General features: G+C 40.5%; 2 protein-coding genes across 4 annotated transcripts; one reads left to right on the top strand and one right to left on the bottom strand.

The window, feature by feature from the left end:
* Positions 1-10,548: 10,548 nt before the first annotated feature.
* On the bottom strand, positions 10,549-14,568 carry fam136a.L (family with sequence similarity 136 member A L homeolog). 2 transcript variants are annotated; one of them, XM_018253395.2, is made up of 3 exons: positions 14,336-14,568; positions 11,588-11,728; positions 10,549-11,062 (listed from the first exon to the last, which is right to left on the bottom strand). In XM_018253395.2, exons 1-3 carry the CDS (start codon positions 14,420-14,422, stop codon positions 10,874-10,876), a joined length of 417 nt encoding a protein of 138 aa, XP_018108884.1. In that variant the 5' UTR covers positions 14,423-14,568; the 3' UTR covers positions 10,549-10,873. The 2 variants fall into 2 exon arrangements, with proteins under 2 accessions (XP_018108884.1, XP_041442884.1); XM_041586950.1 differs by having other exon boundaries at positions 11,588-11,821; positions 14,336-14,499.
* A 151-nt stretch (positions 14,569-14,719) lies between these two features.
* On the top strand, positions 14,720-19,141 carry snrpg.L (small nuclear ribonucleoprotein polypeptide G L homeolog). Of its 2 annotated transcripts, none has more exons than XM_018253396.2 (4): positions 14,720-14,901; positions 16,769-16,791; positions 18,413-18,525; positions 18,968-19,141. In XM_018253396.2, the coding sequence occupies exons 1-4, from the start codon at positions 14,870-14,872 to the stop codon at positions 19,016-19,018; spliced, it is 219 nt and encodes a 72-aa protein (XP_018108885.1). In that variant the 5' UTR covers positions 14,720-14,869; the 3' UTR covers positions 19,019-19,141. The 2 variants fall into 2 exon arrangements, with proteins under 2 accessions (XP_018108885.1, XP_018108886.1); XM_018253397.2 differs by lacking the exon at positions 14,720-14,901 and adding an exon at positions 15,012-15,142.
* The last annotated feature ends 1,715 nt before the right edge of the window (positions 19,142-20,856 follow it).

Raw genomic sequence — 20,856 nt, 5'->3', positions numbered from 1 at the left:
GGAACAATTGTGTTGGCCATGATGCAGGCACACACAGCTGATTTCAGCAAGAGAATGCAAATTCTTGTGATTCTTCACTGATATGAGACACCTGTGCCTGCACCTAGGCCGACACAATGTTATATATACAGGTATGGGATCAGTTATCCGGAAAACCGTTATCCAGAAAGTGCCCAATCCCAGAAATGCCGTCTCCCACAGACAACATTTTATACATAATAATCCGATTTTTAAAAATTATTTCCTTTTTCTTATTAATAAGAAAAGTGCCTGCACTTTAGGAGAGAAATGCTTTCTGGCAGGCTGCTGTTTTTCCTTCTCAATGTAACTGAATGCGTCTCAGTGGGACATGGGTTTTTACTTTTGAGTGTTGTTCTTAGATATACCAGGCAGTTGTTATCTTGTGTTAGGGAGCTGTTATCTGGTTACCTTCCCATTGTTCTTTTGTTTGGCTCCTGGGGGGAAAAGGGAGGGGGTGATATCACTCTAACTTGCAGTACAGCAGTAAAGAGTGATTGAAGTTTATCAGAGCACAAGTCACATGACTTGGGGCAGCTGGGAAATTGACAATATGTCTAGCCCCATGTCAGATTTCAAAATTGAATATAAAAAAATCTATTTGCTCTTTTGAGAAATGGATTCCAGTGCAGAATTCTGCTGGAGCAGCACTATTAACTGATTCATTTTGAAAAAAAAATTTTTCCCATGACAGTATCCCTTTAAAATACAGTCTTAGCCGCATCCCCTATAAACTACAGTAGCAATAACATTATCAGTTTACACCAACAAATGCATGGTATTGCTATAAGGTCTCTAGATATCCTTCTACAGATACAAGGCAGCTCCTACTCCTATTTATAACTGCAAATATGCAGAGAAGGAGTTCTTTATCTCTTGAAGGGCACATTGTCTCTAGATGAACCCAGAGTTTATAATTCATATACAGTATGGTTAACCTCAGGGTCACATAATACAGAGCAGCTGCTGCTTATTCACCGTTAACACGTTCAACAGAAATAGGGTCTAAATAAGGGAACTTTCTAAAGCCAATAAAGCGTTATATCATAAAAATGCGGCCATTGTGTACTAGTATGCCTCTGTAAACAGAAAGCTTTGTCTCAGGGCTAATTACAGTGCTGGTAACGAGCTATTCTGGTAAAGGCTCTATAACACAAGAGCATACTGTAGCTAATGGCAGCACACGCCCAGCACTGTATTATACCTTACTGATTGCAGGGTTGCATGTAGTTCACTCCTTGGGCCAATACGTTAACCTATGGGTCCCCATGCTGTTTAGGGTGAGGTCTCCTTGATCACCTTTAATAATATAAACTTTCTTCTGCCAAGAGAAAATAGTCATTAACGTTAGATGCAGAAATGGTTCTAAACCAAATATTGGATTACAAGTTTGATTTAAGTTTGATTTAACCTGTACATACAGATGAACCAAAGTTTCCCAGTAGGAAAAATAATTATCAATATGTCAGGCCATATGTGGATTCCTTGTGCTAAACCTACTTACAAACACATTAATGCTCAGCTATACTCACCATTCTATCCCAGCTGCTTACAGTATTCTATCCTGCCATTTTCACCATGTCAATTCTCATGTTGTCCCTTTATGTTTCAAGATTCACATTATAATCTTTTAATCCGTTACAAGCCTTAAAAAAAGTACCAAATCTGTATTTTATATAATGACCTTGGGGGGTGATCTTGGGCTGGTTCAGAAATCCAAAACATGAGGTGTAGCATTTGTACCCTAATTCTTCACTGAGTTTAAGTTCTTCTTTAAATATCAAAAAAGTTTGAACCAGCCTATCCCATACATTCTCTTTATGGAAATGTTGTACATTCACACTTTCCCCCTCTCTCTCAGATATTCTCAGCAATCTATCCCCTCAATCCTGTACTGACTATTTCTACCATGCCTTGGCTTTCCTTTCCACACTTCTATCATTCACAAATTACCAATCTATGCCATATATTCTTCCCAATATTTCCAATACCCCTACACTATTCCTAAATCACAAATTCTCTCCTTCTGCGCTTATTTCCCCACATTTCCCATAAATTTTAACCAATCCTCCCAGTTCTAACCATTTTGAGGGGCGCTGCTTGTGTGATGCCATTGTGAGGCCAACTTAAGCTGTACTATGGGCTGTGACATTGCCACTGCACTTCCCATTCACATTATTGGGTAGGAACCCATTGTGCCTAGCTGGCATTTTGGTCAGTGCTACTAGTATGGGCCAGCAATCAAAGCACCCTGTGTGCCATAGTCCTTAGCATTTGGGGAGCACACATTTTTAGGCATTATTCCAACAGTAGGACTGAATGGCTGTGACTACCCACTGATGACGGGACCTCATTATCTAGTTTGAACAAGTGTATTCAGAAACAGGGAAGTGGTGATTCGGAGATAGCAGAGGCAGTTTATCTAGAGAGCCGCGCCTGTCTACTGAACCCAGGTCAGGGGAGCCTGTCATCCCTTACATATTTAATATGAGTCTGGAGAGGCAATGGGAGAGCTTGTCATCATCACCCTCAAATACTGTAAGAAATGAACATGTGATATTATCTTCAGCAGATTAATCCATTTTACAACTTTATTAACGCTCAGTCTATCCAAGCCTACTTTAATTAGGGTTAAATAAGGTTGTATGGTTGCATACAATATTCAGGAATGCTTCAGGAAATTGCAGCCCCTTCCAATTACTTAAAGTCAGGGCTTAAGCAGCTTTAAAAAAAAAAAAATTGGCTTACCTTAATTAAAGGAGAAGGAAGTCATCTTGCACTTGGGGATGCCAAATGTTAGACACCCCCAAGTGATTGTATTGACTTACCTAAAACCCCAGGCCGGTGATCGTATCAGCAGAAAACTGCACCGGCCTGGAGTTATACCAGTGAGCACCACAGAGCGATCTTCTTCTGGCTTCTTATTTCTTCAAATTTCCTGGGGCAGACACATGCGCAGTTGAACGAAATAGCCGTTAAAGTTTGGCTTTCTACTGCTCATGCACAGCCGTGAGAAGAAAAAGGAGAACGGAAGAGGATCGCTCCGTGGTGCTCACTGGTATAACCTCGGGCCGGTGCAGTTTTCTGCTGATAGGAGCACTGGCCCAGGGTTTCAGGTAAGTAAATCCATTCACTTGGGGGTACCTAACATTTGGCACCCCCAAGTGCACAAAGACTTTCCTTCTCTTTTAAGGGACAAATGTATTGTTTTTTGCTGCAAAAAAGACGCAACTGGAAAATGTATACATATGTCCCTAGACTCTTTCCATAATCCATAATGCATTTGTGCAAGCTGAGCTTTCTATTTTCTATTATGCTCTTCAAAGTAAATATCTTTAAAACATACAGAACCTACAGGTATCCAAAGGGTAACTGGAATGCATGTAGGCACATGGAGGAGCCCATCCCATGGCACCTACCTTATTATATGCATATGAGATCTTATTCATACAGACATTACGCTACAAAAAAAATCCCTCCCCTTTAAATATTATACCCCTGCTTAATAGTTTACAATTTAGTGTTGAGTACAACTTTCCCTTATTTGTTATAGTTTATAGAGGTGCAGCTCCATGTTGTAGCTTCCATCATTCCCAGCTGCAGTCAGGTGATCCCAGGGTGGCTAATGAAAAGGGCAAACATGTGAAACTTAGTCCCTGTCTAAAATGTATAATGAAGCAGTAGAATTGTGTAGGACTGACCAGAACAAGGATGACTTTGATGTAGTTGGCCAGCTTAAATATATTGCAATTAGTGATGTTTGGGACGACTACTGCATATGATTGCTCGATCATGGGTGGGTTGGCGTTGACCTCTTCCTACTGCTCTCCCTGCCAATGACCTTACTGTGTCGACTCCCGCCTCCGGCAGCCTCTTTTTATAGGCGTGCGACTGCCCCGACCCCTTGCGTGATGATTGGCAGGTCTATAAATAGAGCGGCCATGCCTGGTTGGGTTGGGAGGACTCAGGTTAGGGTCAGGTGGGGATCAATCACTTATTGCAATATATGGACAAACAATCCCTGTTTTGAAAACTGAAGCGACAATTATGCCATCTCACCAGCGATTCACATTCTTGCCGGTGGGAAGGCATTTCGGATAGATTATTCGCCCGCAGTAGTGAAGATTTACAGCAGGCGACTAAATCTCCCCATGTGCCACCACCCTTAGGGCGGAGACACACAGAGCTACTACTACTTGTTGTGGCTACAAAATATACAATAGTGATAATTTACTTTTCAAAGGGTGGTGGCAGAAGGGGAGATTAGTCACCTAGCAACAAATCTTCTCTACTGCGGGTGACTAATCTCCCCAAATGCCTTCCCGCCATCAATAATACGAATTGCCTCACGAGCAAACTTCGGCCGACTTCGGAAATCCAAAGCGATTCGAATGCCATCCCGCCAGTGATTTATATTCTTGCTGGCGGGAGATTTAGTCGCCTGGCGACTAAGCACCTCTTCTTTGCGACGACCAATCTCCAACCTCGTGAGGCAACTTCGAAAAAAAATCGCCGTGTGTGCTTTAGTGCCAGCGTTTGTTCATTTTAGCCAGCACAAGAGTGAGGGAAGGCGTTCAGGGAGATTGGTCGCCAGGCGACTATAGCTCCCCGAAAATTCACTGTGTGACCTTACCCTTAGACACTGCATGTGTTTTAGCCGAGGCAATTCCCAGTATTGGCATATGGTAGGGTATTTTTTTAGCACTTTGTAGCCACAAGTAGCTGCTTCTAGTAGCTACAAAATACCCTGCCATAGACAACACTGCGTATTGTATCTGCTACAACACACGTAGTGTCTTAGCAAAGCCAATTATCACTATTGTCTATTTTGTAGTCAAGTAGCTGCTACTAGTAGCTCTGTGTGTCTTCACCCTTAGAACCCGTTGTATTCAAAAATCACCATGCCAGGCAAGTCACTGGACTATAACACTGAACCCAGGATTGCCCCCTCTGAGGATATAAAACTCACTGTATTAAAGGGTGTCACACAAGGATCCACCATACACTGAAAGGCCATCATGTGAATCAATGATCCTGCTGAGCTGTGGGAGCTAGACAGAACGGGTCAGATTTAGAGATGTACCACACCTCAGTTCAGGTCCAGGCAAAAGCGACATACCATTGCTATAGTCTGTAATTACATTCCACAGAGGAAATTATGCAGACTGAAGCCTCCCTTTTCACACACACACACACAGATTAATCACTGCTTACATGCAGGAAGGATACTTGGTCCTCAGATACCCAACCAAAACTGGAATGGTCACAGGCTTTTGGAACTGATGCAACTGTCATGTGTCTGGTTTCTCTGGAAGTGATTATAGGCTGACAGGGGTGTGTGTAAGCCTTAGTGGTCACAAAATGTATATTTACAGCTTCCAACTACTGACTTGTGCTTGTGCTCCTACTCGAACACTGCGAGAGATACAGCTGAAGACTCAAACATCACTGTGAAATGCACAATAAAGATTGAATAGCAGGTATTCTGCTCTTTGCTGTTTTCCGTGATTTGCTATCCTAATATATCACTAGAAACTTACAACTGACATCCAGATAATATAGTACAGATTTGGGATCTATTATCCACAAACCCGACCGTCCAGGTTGCCTAGGGTGCCTGGCCAGCCTGGCCGGGCGCTACATAGACTCCATTTTAGTCAAATTCGGATTTTAAAAAAACGATTTCCTTTTTCCCTGTAATAATAAAACAGTAAATTGTACTTGATCCCAACTAAGATATAATTAATCCTTATTGGAGGCAAAACAACCCTTTTTGGGCTTAATTTATGTTTTAATGATTTTTAGTAGAGTTAAAGTTTGGTGATCCTAATCACATATCGATCCTTTATCTGGAAAACCCCCGGCCCCAAGGCATTCTGGATAACAGGTCCCATACCTGTATCCTATATCATTGTTAGATAATGATGACCGTATTGAAGACCATTGAAATTAGAATAAAAGGACAGGTTGTCCATATGGATATAACAAGGTGGATATGAAATTCAGGTACTTCCAGTAACAGAGAATTCCAGTTTTACTCCGTATCCACTTTGTGCAAATAAACTCTGATACTTTAATGTAACAGGCTTGGATGCCGGCCTGAAGAAGGGGCACATGTGGCCCTAATATACAGGTATGGGATCCATTATCAGGAAACCTGTTAACCAGAAAGCTCTGAATTATAGGAAGGCAGTCTCCCAAAATTATTTCCTTTTTCGCTGTAATAATAAAACAGTACCTTATATTTGATCCAAACTAAGGTATAATTAATCCTTGTTTGAGTTTTGGGTTTAATTAATGTTAAAATGATTTTTTTTGTATATTTAAGGTATGAAGATTTAAATTATGGAAAGATCCCTTATCCAGAAAACCCCAGGTCCCGAGCATTCTGGATAACAGGTCCCATACTGTACTGGTATGGGACATGTTAGCCAGAATTCTCAGGACTTGGGGGTTTTCTGGATAATAGATATTTCCATAATGTGGATCTTCATACCTTAAGCCTTCTAGAAAATCATGTAAACATTACAAACTAAACCCAATAGGCTGGTTTTGCCTCCAATAAAGATTAATTATAGTTTAGGTGGGATCAAGTACAAGGTACTGTTTTATTATTACAGAGAAAAAGGAAAGCATTTTTAAAAATTTGGATTATTTGGATAAACAACCTTTCTGTAATGCGGAGCTTTCTGGATGACGGGTTTCCGAATAACAGATCCCATACCTGTTCTGCTTTTATTTAGCTGTTAAACATATTATTCACAGTAAATATATATTTATCTGCTACAAGATATTTCTTGAAACATGTCATGCTGGGAGGTCATGGCCCCTTTATGGTTGACCATAGACTCGTAAATATACCCCATAACGTCCTGCTCATGTGACTGTATTTGCTTGGGAAGTGCCACTCATGTATCATTGGTTGTACCAAACAACCCAATTTTTATTGGCAAGTAAAAATGTCATTGGCTGGCATGGGGCTCTAATCATTTTTATTGCCAATACAAAGTGGAATATTTCCGAAGGCCAAACATCCGTTTCAGGAGCAAAGCAATTGCTTTTCATGTTGTCGTTGGAACACGTTGCATGTAAATCAATGTTCTGCAGTAACTATGAATACTTCTATTTTGTCAGGTTGCCATGATAAATACTGTATATCACCAAATGTCAGCCTTTTGAGAGGCAAGAACCTCCACCTTTGAGTTAGATTAGTAATTCTGTCATCTTATATTTATTAGCTGTATTGTTTTAAATTACCGGTGCCAGGCAGCATACTCAGGTGCTAAATAAGGGATTCTCATTAATCTATTTGTGCCTTCTTGGCACCTTTGCTGAGCCTGCAGAACCGGTTCTCTCTGTATGGCATGCACTTCCCTCGGCTCCAGGCCAGATTCTCAGCACAACATAGGAGGACTCTGTTGCATGCCTTAATGCAGTGATCCCCAACCAGTAACTCATGAGCAACATGTTGCTCTCCAACCCCTTGGATGTTGCTCCCAGTGGCCTCAAAGCAGGAGCTTATTTTTGTATTCCTGGCTTGGGGGCAAGTTTTGGTTGTATAAAAACCAGGTGCACTGCCAAACAGAGCCTCAATGTAGGTTCACAATCCACATAAAGGCTACAAAATGGCCAATCACAGCCTTTATTTGGCACCCCAAGAACATTTTTCATGCTGGTGTTGCTCCCCAACTCCTTTTACTTCTGAATGTTGCTCACGGGTTCAAAAGGTTGGGGATCCCTGCCTTAATGGATCAGGGCCAAGTGCACGTCTCTTTATATAACTTGAGTTCATCCGAATAACGAGCAGGAGAACATGATGGAACCTGGGCTGTGGAGTCGGTACATAAATCTGTTGACTCCACATTTTATGGTACCTCCAACTCTTCTTTTTTTAAAGGAACAGTAAAACCAACAACTGAAAGGGAATCAAACTAATTAAAATATAATATACTGATCTCTGCACTGGTTAGGGTCAAGACATATGCTCAGATTCGGGGAGATTAGCCTCCCAGCGACAAATCTCCACTTCTTCAGGGCGACTAATCTCCCCGAACTGCCTCCCGCCGGCTAGAGTGTAAATCGCCGGCGGGATGGCACTCGTTTTCAGAAGTGAGGCAACTTCAGGCGACTTCGGAAAACAAAGCATCCCGCCATCGATTACATTCTAGCCAGTGGGAGGCAGTTCGGGGAGATTAGTCGCCCCGAAGAAGTGGAGATTTGTTGCCGGGCAACTAAAATGGAAAAAAGCACAGGTTACATAGCACATAACAGATAAACCCTGTCCAATACAATGGTGTTTTATATCTGTTATTTGTTATATAACCTGTTCAAACAGACCGCTTTTCCCAGTGCATGCTAACAGTATATTATACGTTAATTACTTTAAAACGTTTTAATTTTTTTTTGTAATTCAAGATTTTATTAATATGGTTATAAATAATTCAAAACAAGCTCCTTTGTACTTTCTGCTACACTTTAATTTTTTTGGGTTTACTGTTCCTTTAATATACGAATGTATTTTCCATGTTGATTGAAAGAAGCTCAAAAATATAAACCACATCTTTGGTAATTCTAAACCAAAATCGAAGTTAAACGACATAAACCAAGAACAATTGGAAAACTTAAAGCAACTTGTATATTAACTGAACGAGGCATATAGCTGTAGAATACAGGTATGGGATCCGTTATGCTGAAACCCGTAATCCAGAAGGTTCAGAATTATGGAAAGGCAATATCCCATAGACTCCATTTAATCTGATTAATTCTAATTTGTAAAAATGTTTGACTTTTTTCTCTGTAATAATAAAACAGTACTTTGTACTTGATCCCAACTAAAATATAATAGTCAAACAGAAACCAGCCTATTGGGTTTATTTAATGTTTACATGATTTTATAGTAGATTTAAGGCATGAAGATCCATATTACAGAAAGATCCGCTATCTAGAAACCCCCAGGTCCCGAACATTCAACCCTAAAGTAAAAAAACCCTACCCCCTTACCCTACATAGACCCCCCTCCCTCCTGTCTTTACTTACCCCTCGCTGCAAATTCTGTCCAGCTGAGTTCACGGCAGCCATGCTGCTCTGGACCTGGGGTTTTCCGGATAAGAGATCTTCCAGTGATGCGGAGAATGTTAGTACCTGGGCAGACATCTCTTTTTAGTGGCAGTTATATTTACAAGTAACTTTAATCTGGTGAACATTTTATTGTTGGTATATTTTATAGTACAGGTATGGGACTGGTTATCCAGGATGCTCAGGACCTGGGGTTTTCCAGATAACGGATCTTTCTGTAATTTGCAACTCCATAAAGTCTACTAAAATATTATTTAAACATTAAATAAACCCAATAAGATTGTTCTGCCACCAATAAGGATTAATTATATCTTAGTTGGGATCAAGTACAAGGTACTGTTTTATTATTACAGAGAAAAAGGAAATAATTTTTAAAAATTATAATTATTTGATTAAAATGGAGTCTATGGGAGGAAGGTAACTGTAGGTAAACTGATATATACTTTATAGAAACATCTACACTGGAACGCCACAAACTGATTTATATATATTGTGGAGTTGTGGTACAGGTAAGGGAACCTTTATCGTCATAAACAAAGCTGATACATCGTCATAAACAAAGCTGCTTGAGTTCTGCATGGCTGGGAAGTAAGGTGGGGGCTCCCCCTGCTGTTCATAAATGAAGGGAGAATTTCACTGCATACAGTCAGGTTTCTTATAAAAATGGTACACATTTTTAAATTAAAGTATATTGGAGATTGGTTTGTTTTTCATTAAAGAAAATAAAAATGGGATTTTTTTTTTGCCTTTCCTTGTCCTTTAATCCTTATTGGAGGCAGAACAGCCTACTGGGTTTATTTAATGTTTACATTTTCTAGTAGACTTAAGCTACCGAAAGATCCAAATTACCGAAAGATCTGTTATCCGGAGAAAAAAAGAGGCCCCGAGCATTCTGGATAACAGATCCTATACCTGTACTATAAAATATACCATGACCAGGGCTTATTTATTTGAAGAAAATCCAATTTTCTTTAATATTGGTTTTATCTAGGCACTGGGAGCTAAAACTAATTTTCAAACAACTTACCAATAAACGTTAGGAATAAAGTTACTTGTAAATATAACCGAGACTATAAGCAGTGTCTGCCTGGCTACTACTAACATTCTCTGCATCACTGGTTCTGACTCCTAAAACTACGCAGCAGAAGCCAGCTGACTAACACACATGGAAGAGAACTGAATTCTACTACAGTACATTATTTCAAGAGTCAAAGCAAGAGAATAGATAGGGACATGTAAATACTATTTTCTTTCCTTTTGCAAAAACAATCCGGTTTTGGATGGAGAACCCCTATAGTGCGAGAAGGTTTTCATGTGGCTATACCAAAGTAAAATCACTTTCAGGCTTGGCATTACGGCAACAGTACTGGCACAAGCTTCCCTTCACAGCTCTCTCCAGAAATCATGTAAATGTGCCCCACATGAAATTCGATTGTAATGCATTAACAAGAAATAAAAGGTTCAGGGTGCAATTTAATAATGACAGAAAAGTACAAATCACTCGTTTGTATTTTTTTTTTTTAGACAACATAGGCCATGGACAGTATGAGAAGTCCGCTATGACAGCTTCTTTATTATGCAGTCATCTTGCTTTGCTAGTAAGGTAGTCCAGCTGGTTTTCGTAGGAAACGTTCTTGTTCCACTGTTCAACTGGTGCCACCTCCAATCGATTCACAGAGCTCCTGTGCCAAGTTAGGGCTCCATGATGCTCTCCTGCAGCACCAAAGACTGTTGGGATGCCTCTAGCAGAACTGCCTCTTCCTACATATCCTGGAAAAAGTTATTTGTCAGCCTGAGACAAGGCATCCTTTAGCTTCTTGGTCATACTGGGAATGAGGTTCATGTGCTCCTCTGCACATTTAATGACACAGCCCTCCAGCTGGGCTTTCACCTGGGCCTCTTTGCTCCCAGAGTCAAAGGAATCTTTAGCTTTATCATTGCAGTGCATGGTGCAGCGGGCAAGACGGTCCTGTAGGAGATAGAAGTGGTATGGCTGCATTATTAATATCCGGTTGTTAAGAAATAGGAGGTAGCAGAAACAACATTTGTTTAGAAAGCAAAAACTTCTGGTTTTTCCCAGACGATGAAATACAGTGTTTTTATTTAGTGGTTTAGTGATCTCTAAGGGCTTGTACTGTATATATAATCACATTGTCCTGCGATTTTCTTTTTTTTTTTTTTTTAATTAAAAAAAAAAACTGTGTCCCTCTAGTGGCAATATGATATATTGAAGAATGATTCTTGAGCTATATCATTACTCTGGATAAAAAACTTTCCATCTTGCTGTGCCTTCTTATAGGACTCTCCTTTTCATTTCTGTTTTCATCCTACCGCTGGCCTGTATACTATCACTGTGTCCTCAATGCAAAATTATAACTGTAACGGATATTTGTAACATTACAGCACGTGATGTCTATAGTTGTCACTCAGCCAGTGAGAGAGGTGTAAACAAGGGAAGAAAATGCTCCATTTATGGAAGATCTGTGCTACTCACCTGAAACCTTGCCAGCTCGGTTGAGACCAGGCTCTGTGCTTGAGCCAGAGGCGCGTGACATTGTTCGATACAGTGATGCACCTGCTGCATGGAGGCACCATTGTCTTCACAACACTGCGCGCTGCACCGGAACATCTTCCCCTGCAAAGAACTGCTGGTTACAGATTCACTATCAGGGTACCATCACCATCAAAAATGCAGCTATTCATGAAAGGTGCCTACAAACATATACAGCTACAAACATATATAAATAAATTAGATGTGAAAGATTAACAATTTGTACTGTGTAAAAATGTCACCAAAATGTTTCAAATCTGGAGTAGGGCTACTCAAGCACAAGTGAATGAGCGAAAGTCAAAAATGGGGGTTAATTTTCTATTTAATTCCTATGCTATGTATTAATGCCTCTGCTTCCAACCTGCAGAGTCTGCTCTTCTACGTCTGCCTCCCTGCTGTAAAGGTGTAAATATTGGGGGCCCACTGCCAGGGCATCATTGCTGTTACAGTAAACATGTTTGGATTATTTATGCACTAGTGACTACACACAAGATATTTCATGCCCTGGCAATATGAAAGTTAACAACCACATGCATTTAAAGTGGTCTAAAGTAGACCTGAAAATAATAGAAATAATAATGGCCTCCATCCTGCTCTTTAGCTCAGATCTTTGTATGACCCACAACAGAAGCTTTCTAGCACTGCTTTAAACAATATATTATTGCACATTTGGCCAATGTACTTGCCATGTTTGGTTGCAAAATCTGTTCCAAAGGTTAATCAAATTGCCAACAATTATGACAAAACGTTAGCTTGAATAGAACGGTGCAGAGTATCTCCACTTCGCACACACAGCAGTTTACGCCCCTTTTGAAACCAGAAAATCGTTGCTGCCTAAGTAACAGCATCATTTTTTAAATTCCCACAGAGGTGCTACTTTTAAAGTTATTTGTAAATATATTGTCTGGCCATTTCTTTTATTGGGCACAATATTAGTGTTTGCTTTTCATCCCCTTTCAGCTTACATTTTTTTTTCTTGCGGTCTGACTAAACCTTCTAGCTAGAGTCCTGTTGCGGGGTGGGTAACCTGTCGATGAGGGTAATTACGTGTGCGTGTCAAGTCGTGGGTTTCATATGTGCCCTGCTCTCTTTTGATGATGCTTGCAGCTACAACACTTCTGGTTAGGGGTATGCAAGTCCAAGTTTTTCATAAATTGGACCCATGCAGGAGTCTACTTTTATCTTATTTGATCTAGTCCATGCACGGTCATGTAAACAATTGTGCAGCACAGTCAAAGAGTTGAAATGAAAACCATAGGAAGCATGGATATCATAAGTGAAAAGCCAAGCTTACTGCTTTCCACAATGGGTCCGGCTGCTCATGCCCCAGACCTTCAGCAAAGGGGAGAGACACACAGAAACCTTGAATAACCGGCATGCACCGCTCCGGAGCACCAAAAATCAGTCAGTCAGTAGAATCCAGGAGTATTTTTTTTTGGTGAAATAGTATAAAAAGTCTTTATTTACATCATGTATAAAAAATAAAAGCCTGACACGTTTCGTGTCCCGCAAGGACACTTAATCATAGGCTTAAAGGAACAGTAACGTCAAAAAATAAAATTGTTTTAAAGTAATGAAAATATAATGCAGTGTTGCCCTGCACTGGTAAAACTGGTGTGTTTGCTTAAGAAACACTACTATTGTTTATATAAATAAGCTGCTGTGGGGGCAGCCATTCAAAGGAGAAAAGGCTCAGGTTATTTGCAGCAGATAGCAAATAAGCTCTGTCTGTCTAATGGTGTTATCTGTTATCCATTAGTTAACCTGTGCCATATAGCCGTTTTTCAATTTCCGCCATTGCTACACAGCAGCTTGTTTATATGAACTAAAGTAGTGTTTCTGAAGCAAAAAGATCAGTTTTACCAGTGCAGGGCAACATTACATGATATTTTCATTACTTTAAAGTACTTTCATTTTTTGGTGTTACTGTTCCTTTAAACTTACTTCTGGTACATACACAGTATTTAAAGGAAAAAAAGAGCCAATAGTTGTTGTGTCATGGGAGGAGTCATAGTCAATCAGCAGATAGCTGTATGCCATTGCCCCTAGTGGCTCATTAATAAAAAGCTTTTAAAGTACAACTAGCTATTTCTGCATAAGCATTTTTTTTTTTGTACAATGCATATACATAATGGAAGAAAAATTTTATATAAATATATAAATACAATATGCTGATTTTGGTGTTCCGGAGTGGTGCCAGCCCGCTATTCAAGGTTTCTGACAAAGAGTTATATGGAAACATAGAACCTTGAACACTGCCACTGTGGTCTTCTAATGTATCCAACAATAGTTTACAGGTTTGATTGTACTTAAGGGGGTTTATGTATTTCACGAGCACAGCAGCAGTAGGATGACTGGTCTGTAATTGAAGGGTATTAGGTATGTCCAGAGGATTTGTCCACCTTCCCTTGTGGTGCATGGATTATACTAGTTAACCAGATGTTTATGATTATTCTAGACTTTACTTGTTGTTTAAGTTTGCAGAGATTGGTGCATTCTTCCAGATAACTGGTCTGTACAGTATAAGTGGTAAATCCCAGTCTCTTTTTGCTGTATACAAGCACAGTGCGTTTGTTCTATTGCTGACATTTAGTAATAATGTCACTAGTACCACTGTGCACTTCGCACAGATCCTCACGTGCCCTTTCAAGAGAAAATTTGCAGCGTCTCGGTACATTTTATTTCTCTTACCTGCATTTTCCTAATATTGTCCCTTTCCAGGCTTTTCACCATAAAGTCTATTGCATTTTGCAGCCGGTTCTGATGTTCCTCTGCCATTTCTGACAAGCGTGCGCTCCAAGGGCAATGCGCCTCTCTTCCGCCCTTACACAAACACTTCCGCCCTTACACAAACTTCCTCTGCGACCTTGCCCTTACGCCAACTGAACTCAAGAACAGCCATGTTGTTTTCTGGCACACGTCTATAGCTGCCCGACTACTCAACATTGCTCTCCTAGTCCCACTCCCACCATGCTTGGGTAAACAACCTGCATAAGCAGTGACATATCTGACACGTATCCGACGTTGCAATGTTCGTTACACATTTTAATATTTGATGTGGAATGTAACTTCCAGCCCAACTAAAGATGTCTGATATAGGCCTCCTTTGTAGTCTTTGGTGGTCGTCATAGTTACAGTGGGGGGGACGTCGGCACGTACAAGCGTCATTGCGTCACTCTAAGGCGACTGAGGTAGTAGCCGGTGTTTTTTGCACGAGGGAGGAAAATGAGTAAAGCACACCCGCCCGAGTTGAAGAAGTAAGGAATGGCCGGTGGGGCTCGGGTCTGTTTGGAGGGTCGGTCTCAGGCTAAATTCGGGGAACATATTTATTCCCTGTGCAGCTGAAACACGCAGGCTCCATTGTGTCCAGTAGTGCCGTTACATTCTTGAGATCCAGATAACTGGAGGCAACGTCACATCCTGCTCTCTGGAGACCTACACGTTAGAGAGATGCCGTTTCCGTTGGGCAAATTCGGCCGATGTGGAGCTGCCTAAATAGGAAGTTGTGTCCTTACTCCTCACCCACTGTTTGTCTATATAATATAATGGATTCACGTTGTGCAACTACATCATATTCACCCCATGTCTGGCCAGTCCTCCCCTCACTTTCATCTCATTCATTTATATTGTAACAATGTGTTAGAACTGTACCTGGTCTCTACCATCACTTTATATCCTTCCTTGCCCCTAAAACAGCACTTTACAGGCACTTTTATATTTCAAAACCTATCAAAAACCTTGCCCAAAAGCCATTTTAAAAGTAGCCCAATTTGTCCACTAAAAAAGGGCATTAGTGTATAAAGTAAAACAATAAGGTTATCACATCAATAACATCAAAAAAAAAATGTTAAAAAATTAGTTGGTTTTATTTTTTTGTTGTATACTAACTATTTTTTTTTTTTTTTTTTAAAAATTTGTTCGTATACAACAGAAAAAAAAACACCAAAACAGATTCAACTTTAAAATTGCAAAGCCTTAATAAAGAAATAACTTGGCGAAACTCCGCTTCCCCTCCTCTTCAGAAAAGGCGACAGGGCGACCATTCATCATGCAGCGCTTGATTTCTCCTCCCTATTCACTGACAGCGCGTGAAGGCGCGTGGGCTGGAAAGAGGAACAAGGGACACTGAGCAGTAGCGCAGGAGGAGGAGGTAGCCGCACCGGTTCGGCCTCGCCCCCCCCCCCCCCCGGCAGGCTGCACATTCTCCCGTGTCTGCACAGTGTCTGGAGGGGCCCCTGGGATGTTATTAGTCCTTTAATTCCTCAGTATCTGTTACAGCGCCTGTGACTCTCCATTGGATTAGTCGGCCCCTCGGATATCGCTCCCACTGGCCAAGGCATGAGCTTCTTCCCCCGGAGAGATGGCTAGCGGCTACTGCTGCTGCTTAGTGTCCCTTGTTCCTCTTCCCAGCCCACACTCCTTCACATACTGTCAGTGAATAGCCAGGGAGGAGAAATCAAGCGCCGCAGGATGGATGGTCGCCCTGTCGCCTTTTCTGAAGAGGAGGGGAAGCAGAGTTTTGTTAAGTTATTTCTTAATCAAGACTTTGCGATTTTAAAGTGTAATTTGTTTTGGTGGTTTTTTTAAAAAAAAATTTGATGTTACTGGTCCTTTAAGTGTCTGGAATTTTCCATACATTTTTCTACATTAAAGAGGACATTTTTACAATTTCCCTGCAAGTTGGGACAGATTTCTATATTTATTTACATATATATGAATTGACATACCAAACACAGCAGAAGACATCCAGGCAGGTGCTGCTCTGCTCACTGCCCCCCAGCAGCAGGCTTGCACGCTTAATTTGCATTAAAAAAATTGGGAGGGTTTTGAAAGTCCAAACCCACGGCAACTTAAAAAACTAGCCCAAATCTGTATATTGGCTGGTTTGGACTTTTAAAACCCGCCACTAATCTTTAAACCTAGCCCGATTTGGCTAGAAACCCGCCAATCTGGCAACCCCGTTTACTGGTGACTTATCATGGATCCCTCTAGTTATCTGAGCACAGTAAAAACAACTGATTCTTTTTGTTCAATGTTTTTATGAATAAATTGAAATCTGGCAGTTATAGTAGTAATGGCCTCTCAAGTATGACTTATTTAAATTCTGTCTAATTTCTCCTTTAGGTTCATGGACAAAAAACTGTCTTGTAAGTATTTAAAGCTTTTTCAATCTACTTTCCTGTATAAAAAATATATATATCGCCAAGGTTGCTGCGCACACGTCTCACATAGGCCTTCCTATATTTCTATGTTAATATTAATTATGGTAATAATATTACTATAATATTTGCATTAAAGGGAAACTAAAGTCTAAAATACAATAATGCTAGAAATTCTGTATTTTGTATACTAAACATGAGCTTACTGCACCAGTAGCCTAATTTAACAAATGATTTATGTTTTCAAAGTTGGCTACAGGGAGTCACCATCTTGTAACTGTGTTAAACACTTTGCAAGACTAAGACTGTGCACATGCTCATTGTGGTCTGGGCTGCTTAGGGATCGTCATAAATCAAACAATATCTTCCAGAAGCCAATACAGCAAGACTGATTAATGATCAGAATATACAGACTGCACTGGGTCTGCGGATACAAATCTCTACACAGTCGCCGGCTGCTTTATAGGGAAACAAACAAAGCTGCTTGAGTTCTGGGAAGTAAGGTGAGGCTCCCCCCCCCTCCTGTTGTTTGAAGTGTGATTCTTTTCCCTGCAGAGCAGTAAGGGCCCGTCTGAAGTTTCCTGTCCTCAGCAGTCAGAGCAAGTAAATGAAGGGGGAATCTCACTGCATACACTCAGGTTTCTTATAAAAACTGTGCACATTTTTTAATTAATGTATATTGGATTGGGTTTTATTTTTTTGCCTTTACATCCCCTTTAAAGGGCATGAAAAGGCAAAAAAATAAAATCCAATTTTTACTTTCTTTAATGAAAAAGAAACCTATCTCCAATATACTTTAATTAAAAAATGTGTTTTTATAAGAAACCTGACTGTATGCAGTGAAATTCTCCCTTCATTTACTGCTGTGGATAGGAATTGTCAGATGGTCCCTAACTGCTGAGCAGGGAAACAATCATACTTATGAACAGCAGGGGGAGCCCCCACCTTACTTCCCAGCCATGCAGAACTCAAGCAGCTTTGTTTATGATGATCCCTAAGCAGCCCAGACCACACTGAGCATGTGCACAGTCTTAGTCTTGCAAAGATGTTTAACAAAGTTACAAGATGGGGACCCCCTGTAGCCAACTTTGAAAGCATAAATTATTTGTTTAATTAGGCTTGTGGTGCAGTAAGTTCATGTTTATATTTAGTATACAAAATACAGCATTTCTGGCCTTATTCTATTTTAGCCTTTACATGCCCTTTAAGTATTATTTTTACCAGTTGTGGCAAATGACCTGGTGCAACCTGAATTTTTATAAATACAAGAGGTCCTAATTCTAGATAATACTGTTATTTTAATTGAATGCTGTTGCATACAGCATTCATTTATGTTTATTTAAACATAGGACCAGCACTCCTGTATTTATAAATATATTTAAATACACATAAATGAATGCTGTGTGCAGCAGCATTCAATTAAAATAACATTATTATATAGAATTTGGACCAGTACTCCTGTATTTATAAATCCAAATGTCTTTATTACATCTCACTTTGGAATCCGTGAGACAGTGAATAAAGACATTGGGATTAATCATACGAACTGCATTTCCCAATCGCTGTGAAGCATCTGTTTAGATTTTGATACTTTCTTTTCATTCCTCAGTGAGGTTAAATGGCGGGAGACACGTCCAGGGGATTCTACGTGGCTTTGACCCATTTATGAACCTTGTATTAGATGAGTCCACAGGTGACCACCAAAATAACATTGGAATGGTGGTAAGTCTTTTACTCAGCTGCAACGTATAATGTATGGTCCTTCTCTGTGTGAGTAACTAAGTGGGATCTGAACAGCCTATTATCAAACTATTGGCTTCTGTGGAAGTCAGATAAAATAACTACTAGTATTCCCAAGTGCATGGCTACATAAACCACAGTACAGCATGCTGCATTTATCAAAGTTAATTGCGAATAAGCCCAGCAGTGTGTATTTGTGTGTTTACTCCTTATGTTTGGATATTACAGTTGTATGACAGTAGCTTCTTTAGATTATTTCTGTACTTGATTTTGATGGTAACATTGATAATGTCAGGTTTTGAACGGATGATAGAATACTACTTGTATTGCTTTGGGCTTTTTCTTACTATTTGACTTTTTAGAATGTGTTCCTTTATTAAACCGTAATTTATAACCTTAACTGGATTTTTTTTTTGATTGTCAGGTAATTCGAGGGAACAGCATTATAATGCTGGAAGCTTTGGAACGAGTTTAGCTTTTATTTATAAGCGTTGTTAATATACCCCCTACCTTCTCCTGGTCTAATGCCTTTATGTTCAATGAAGATGCCATATTCCTTATGTGAATTTGTTTTTGTATTAAAAACTTTTAAATAACAGTTATAGTTTGTGTATTTTTCATGTGATGCATTCTGATAGTATTGTCCAGGTTGTCTGCACATTACACAAGGATTTGACACACATTCCATAGACTACGGCAGTGATCCCCAACCAGTAGCTTGTGAGCAAAATGTTGATCTCCAACCCCTTGGATGTTGCTCCCAGTGGCCTCAAACAGGAGTTTATTTTTGAATTCCAGGCTTGGAGGCAAGTTTTAGTTGTATAAAAACCATGTGTACTGCCAAACAGAGCCTCAATGTAGGTTGACAATCCACATAGGGGCTACCAAATGGCCAATCACAGCACTAATTTGGCACCCCAAGAACATTTTTCATCTAGTGTTGCTCCCCAACTCCTTTTATTTCTGCATGTTGCTCACGGGTTCAAAAGGTTGGGGATCCTTGGACTATGGCATAGCTGCTTGGGTCACTGTCTACAAGATAACTCTATATGGCCAGAAGTATAGATTGCATGTTTGCACACTTACCAGCAGCATTAGAATTGTATGCATGTTTTTTTAGTGCTATGTACCAGCCAAGGATCAACTGGAATGGTGTAAATGTTGCCCCCAATGGTCTCTGGAGTGATGAAACCCCTTTCTCCATCTGGAAGTCTGGATTGGTGGATGCTAGGAGAATGGTGTTTGTCTGATACCATTCGGTCTGAAAACGTTTTCATCGGAGGAATCATCTCCATGATTTGCACTTCAGATTCTGGTTCTAGTGAAAGCAAACCCTAATACTGCAGTGTGCAATGACATTTGTGACATGTCTGTGCTTCATACTTAGTGCCAAAATGTATTCTGCACGATACACTCAAGCACAAAGTCACCTCTGTCTTTAACCTGACAGTTTCTGTGACATGATTTGTAATGTTAGCTGTGAGCCAGGCCTGATTCCGCATCAAAAATTCTCTTCTGTTTTCATGGAAACTAATATCTCCATAATCTATTGGAAACCCTTCCAGAAGTGTAGAAACTGCTGTAGCAGCAAAGAGAGCACCAACTTTATATAATACTCTTTGGTTTGGGAATAAGATATCGGACAGGCTCATACCTGGATACCTTTGATAATAGTTTCACTTAAGGAAATATTGGTAAGTAGTATATTCTAAATTGAATCCGAATATTTGGCACAGGAACAAGAGCCCCTGCTTTGTATTCTGCATTCCAGTTCACCCTACAAGTGTTCAGTTGGGTTGAGGGCCCTGTACAGTCAAGTTAAAGGGCATGTAAAGTAAAATAGAATAAAGCCAGAAATGCTGTATTTTGTATACTAAATATAAACATGAACTTACTGCACCACAAGCCTAATCAAACAAATAATTTATGCTTTCAAAGTTGGCTACAGGGGGTCACCATCTTGTAACTTTGTTAAACACCTTTGCAAGACTAAAGGTGGCCATACACGGATAGATCCGCTCGTTTGGCGATGTCGCCAAACGAGCGGATCTCCCTCCGATATGCCCACCTTGAGGTGGGCAATATCGGGCTGATCCGATCGTGGGCCCTAGGGCCCAACGATCGGATCCTAGCGTTCGCCAAACGGGCAGTCGGATCGCGGGACCGCATCAACGAACAGATGCGGCCGCGATCCGACGGGATTTTTAACCCCATCCGATCGAGAGATCTCGATCGGGGAAGCCCGTCGGGGGCCCCCATACACGGGCCAATAAGCTGCCGACTTGGTCTGTCGGCAGCTTTTATCGGCCCGTG

The sequence above is a fragment of the Xenopus laevis genome, chromosome 3L (genome assembly GCF_017654675.1).
Source record: "Xenopus laevis strain J_2021 chromosome 3L, Xenopus_laevis_v10.1, whole genome shotgun sequence".
In the NCBI taxonomy this organism is placed as follows: domain Eukaryota; kingdom Metazoa; phylum Chordata; class Amphibia; order Anura; family Pipidae; genus Xenopus; species Xenopus laevis.
This window is presented reverse-complemented; position numbering and strand designations above follow the sequence as displayed.

Excerpts from the sequence above, each read along its gene's own strand:
- fam136a.L (XM_018253395.2), bottom strand. The coding sequence starts at position 14,422 with ATGGCAGAGGAACATCAGAACCGGCTGCAAAATGCAATAGACTTTATG. Across the intron at positions 11,729-14,335 it reads ACAATATTAGGAAAATGCAG|GGGAAGATGTTCCGGTGCAG; the intron begins GTAAGAGAAATA and ends AGTTCTTTGCAG. Across the intron at positions 11,063-11,587 it reads CCGAGCTGGCAAGGTTTCAG|GACCGTCTTGCCCGCTGCAC; the intron begins GTGAGTAGCACA and ends TATCTCCTACAG.
- snrpg.L (XM_018253396.2), top strand. The coding sequence starts at position 14,870 with ATGAGTAAAGCACACCCGCCCGAGTTGAAGAA. Across the intron at positions 14,902-16,768 it reads CACCCGCCCGAGTTGAAGAA|GTTCATGGACAAAAAACTGT; the intron begins GTAAGGAATGGC and ends TTTCTCCTTTAG. Across the intron at positions 18,526-18,967 it reads AAAATAACATTGGAATGGTG|GTAATTCGAGGGAACAGCAT; the intron begins GTAAGTCTTTTA and ends TTTGATTGTCAG.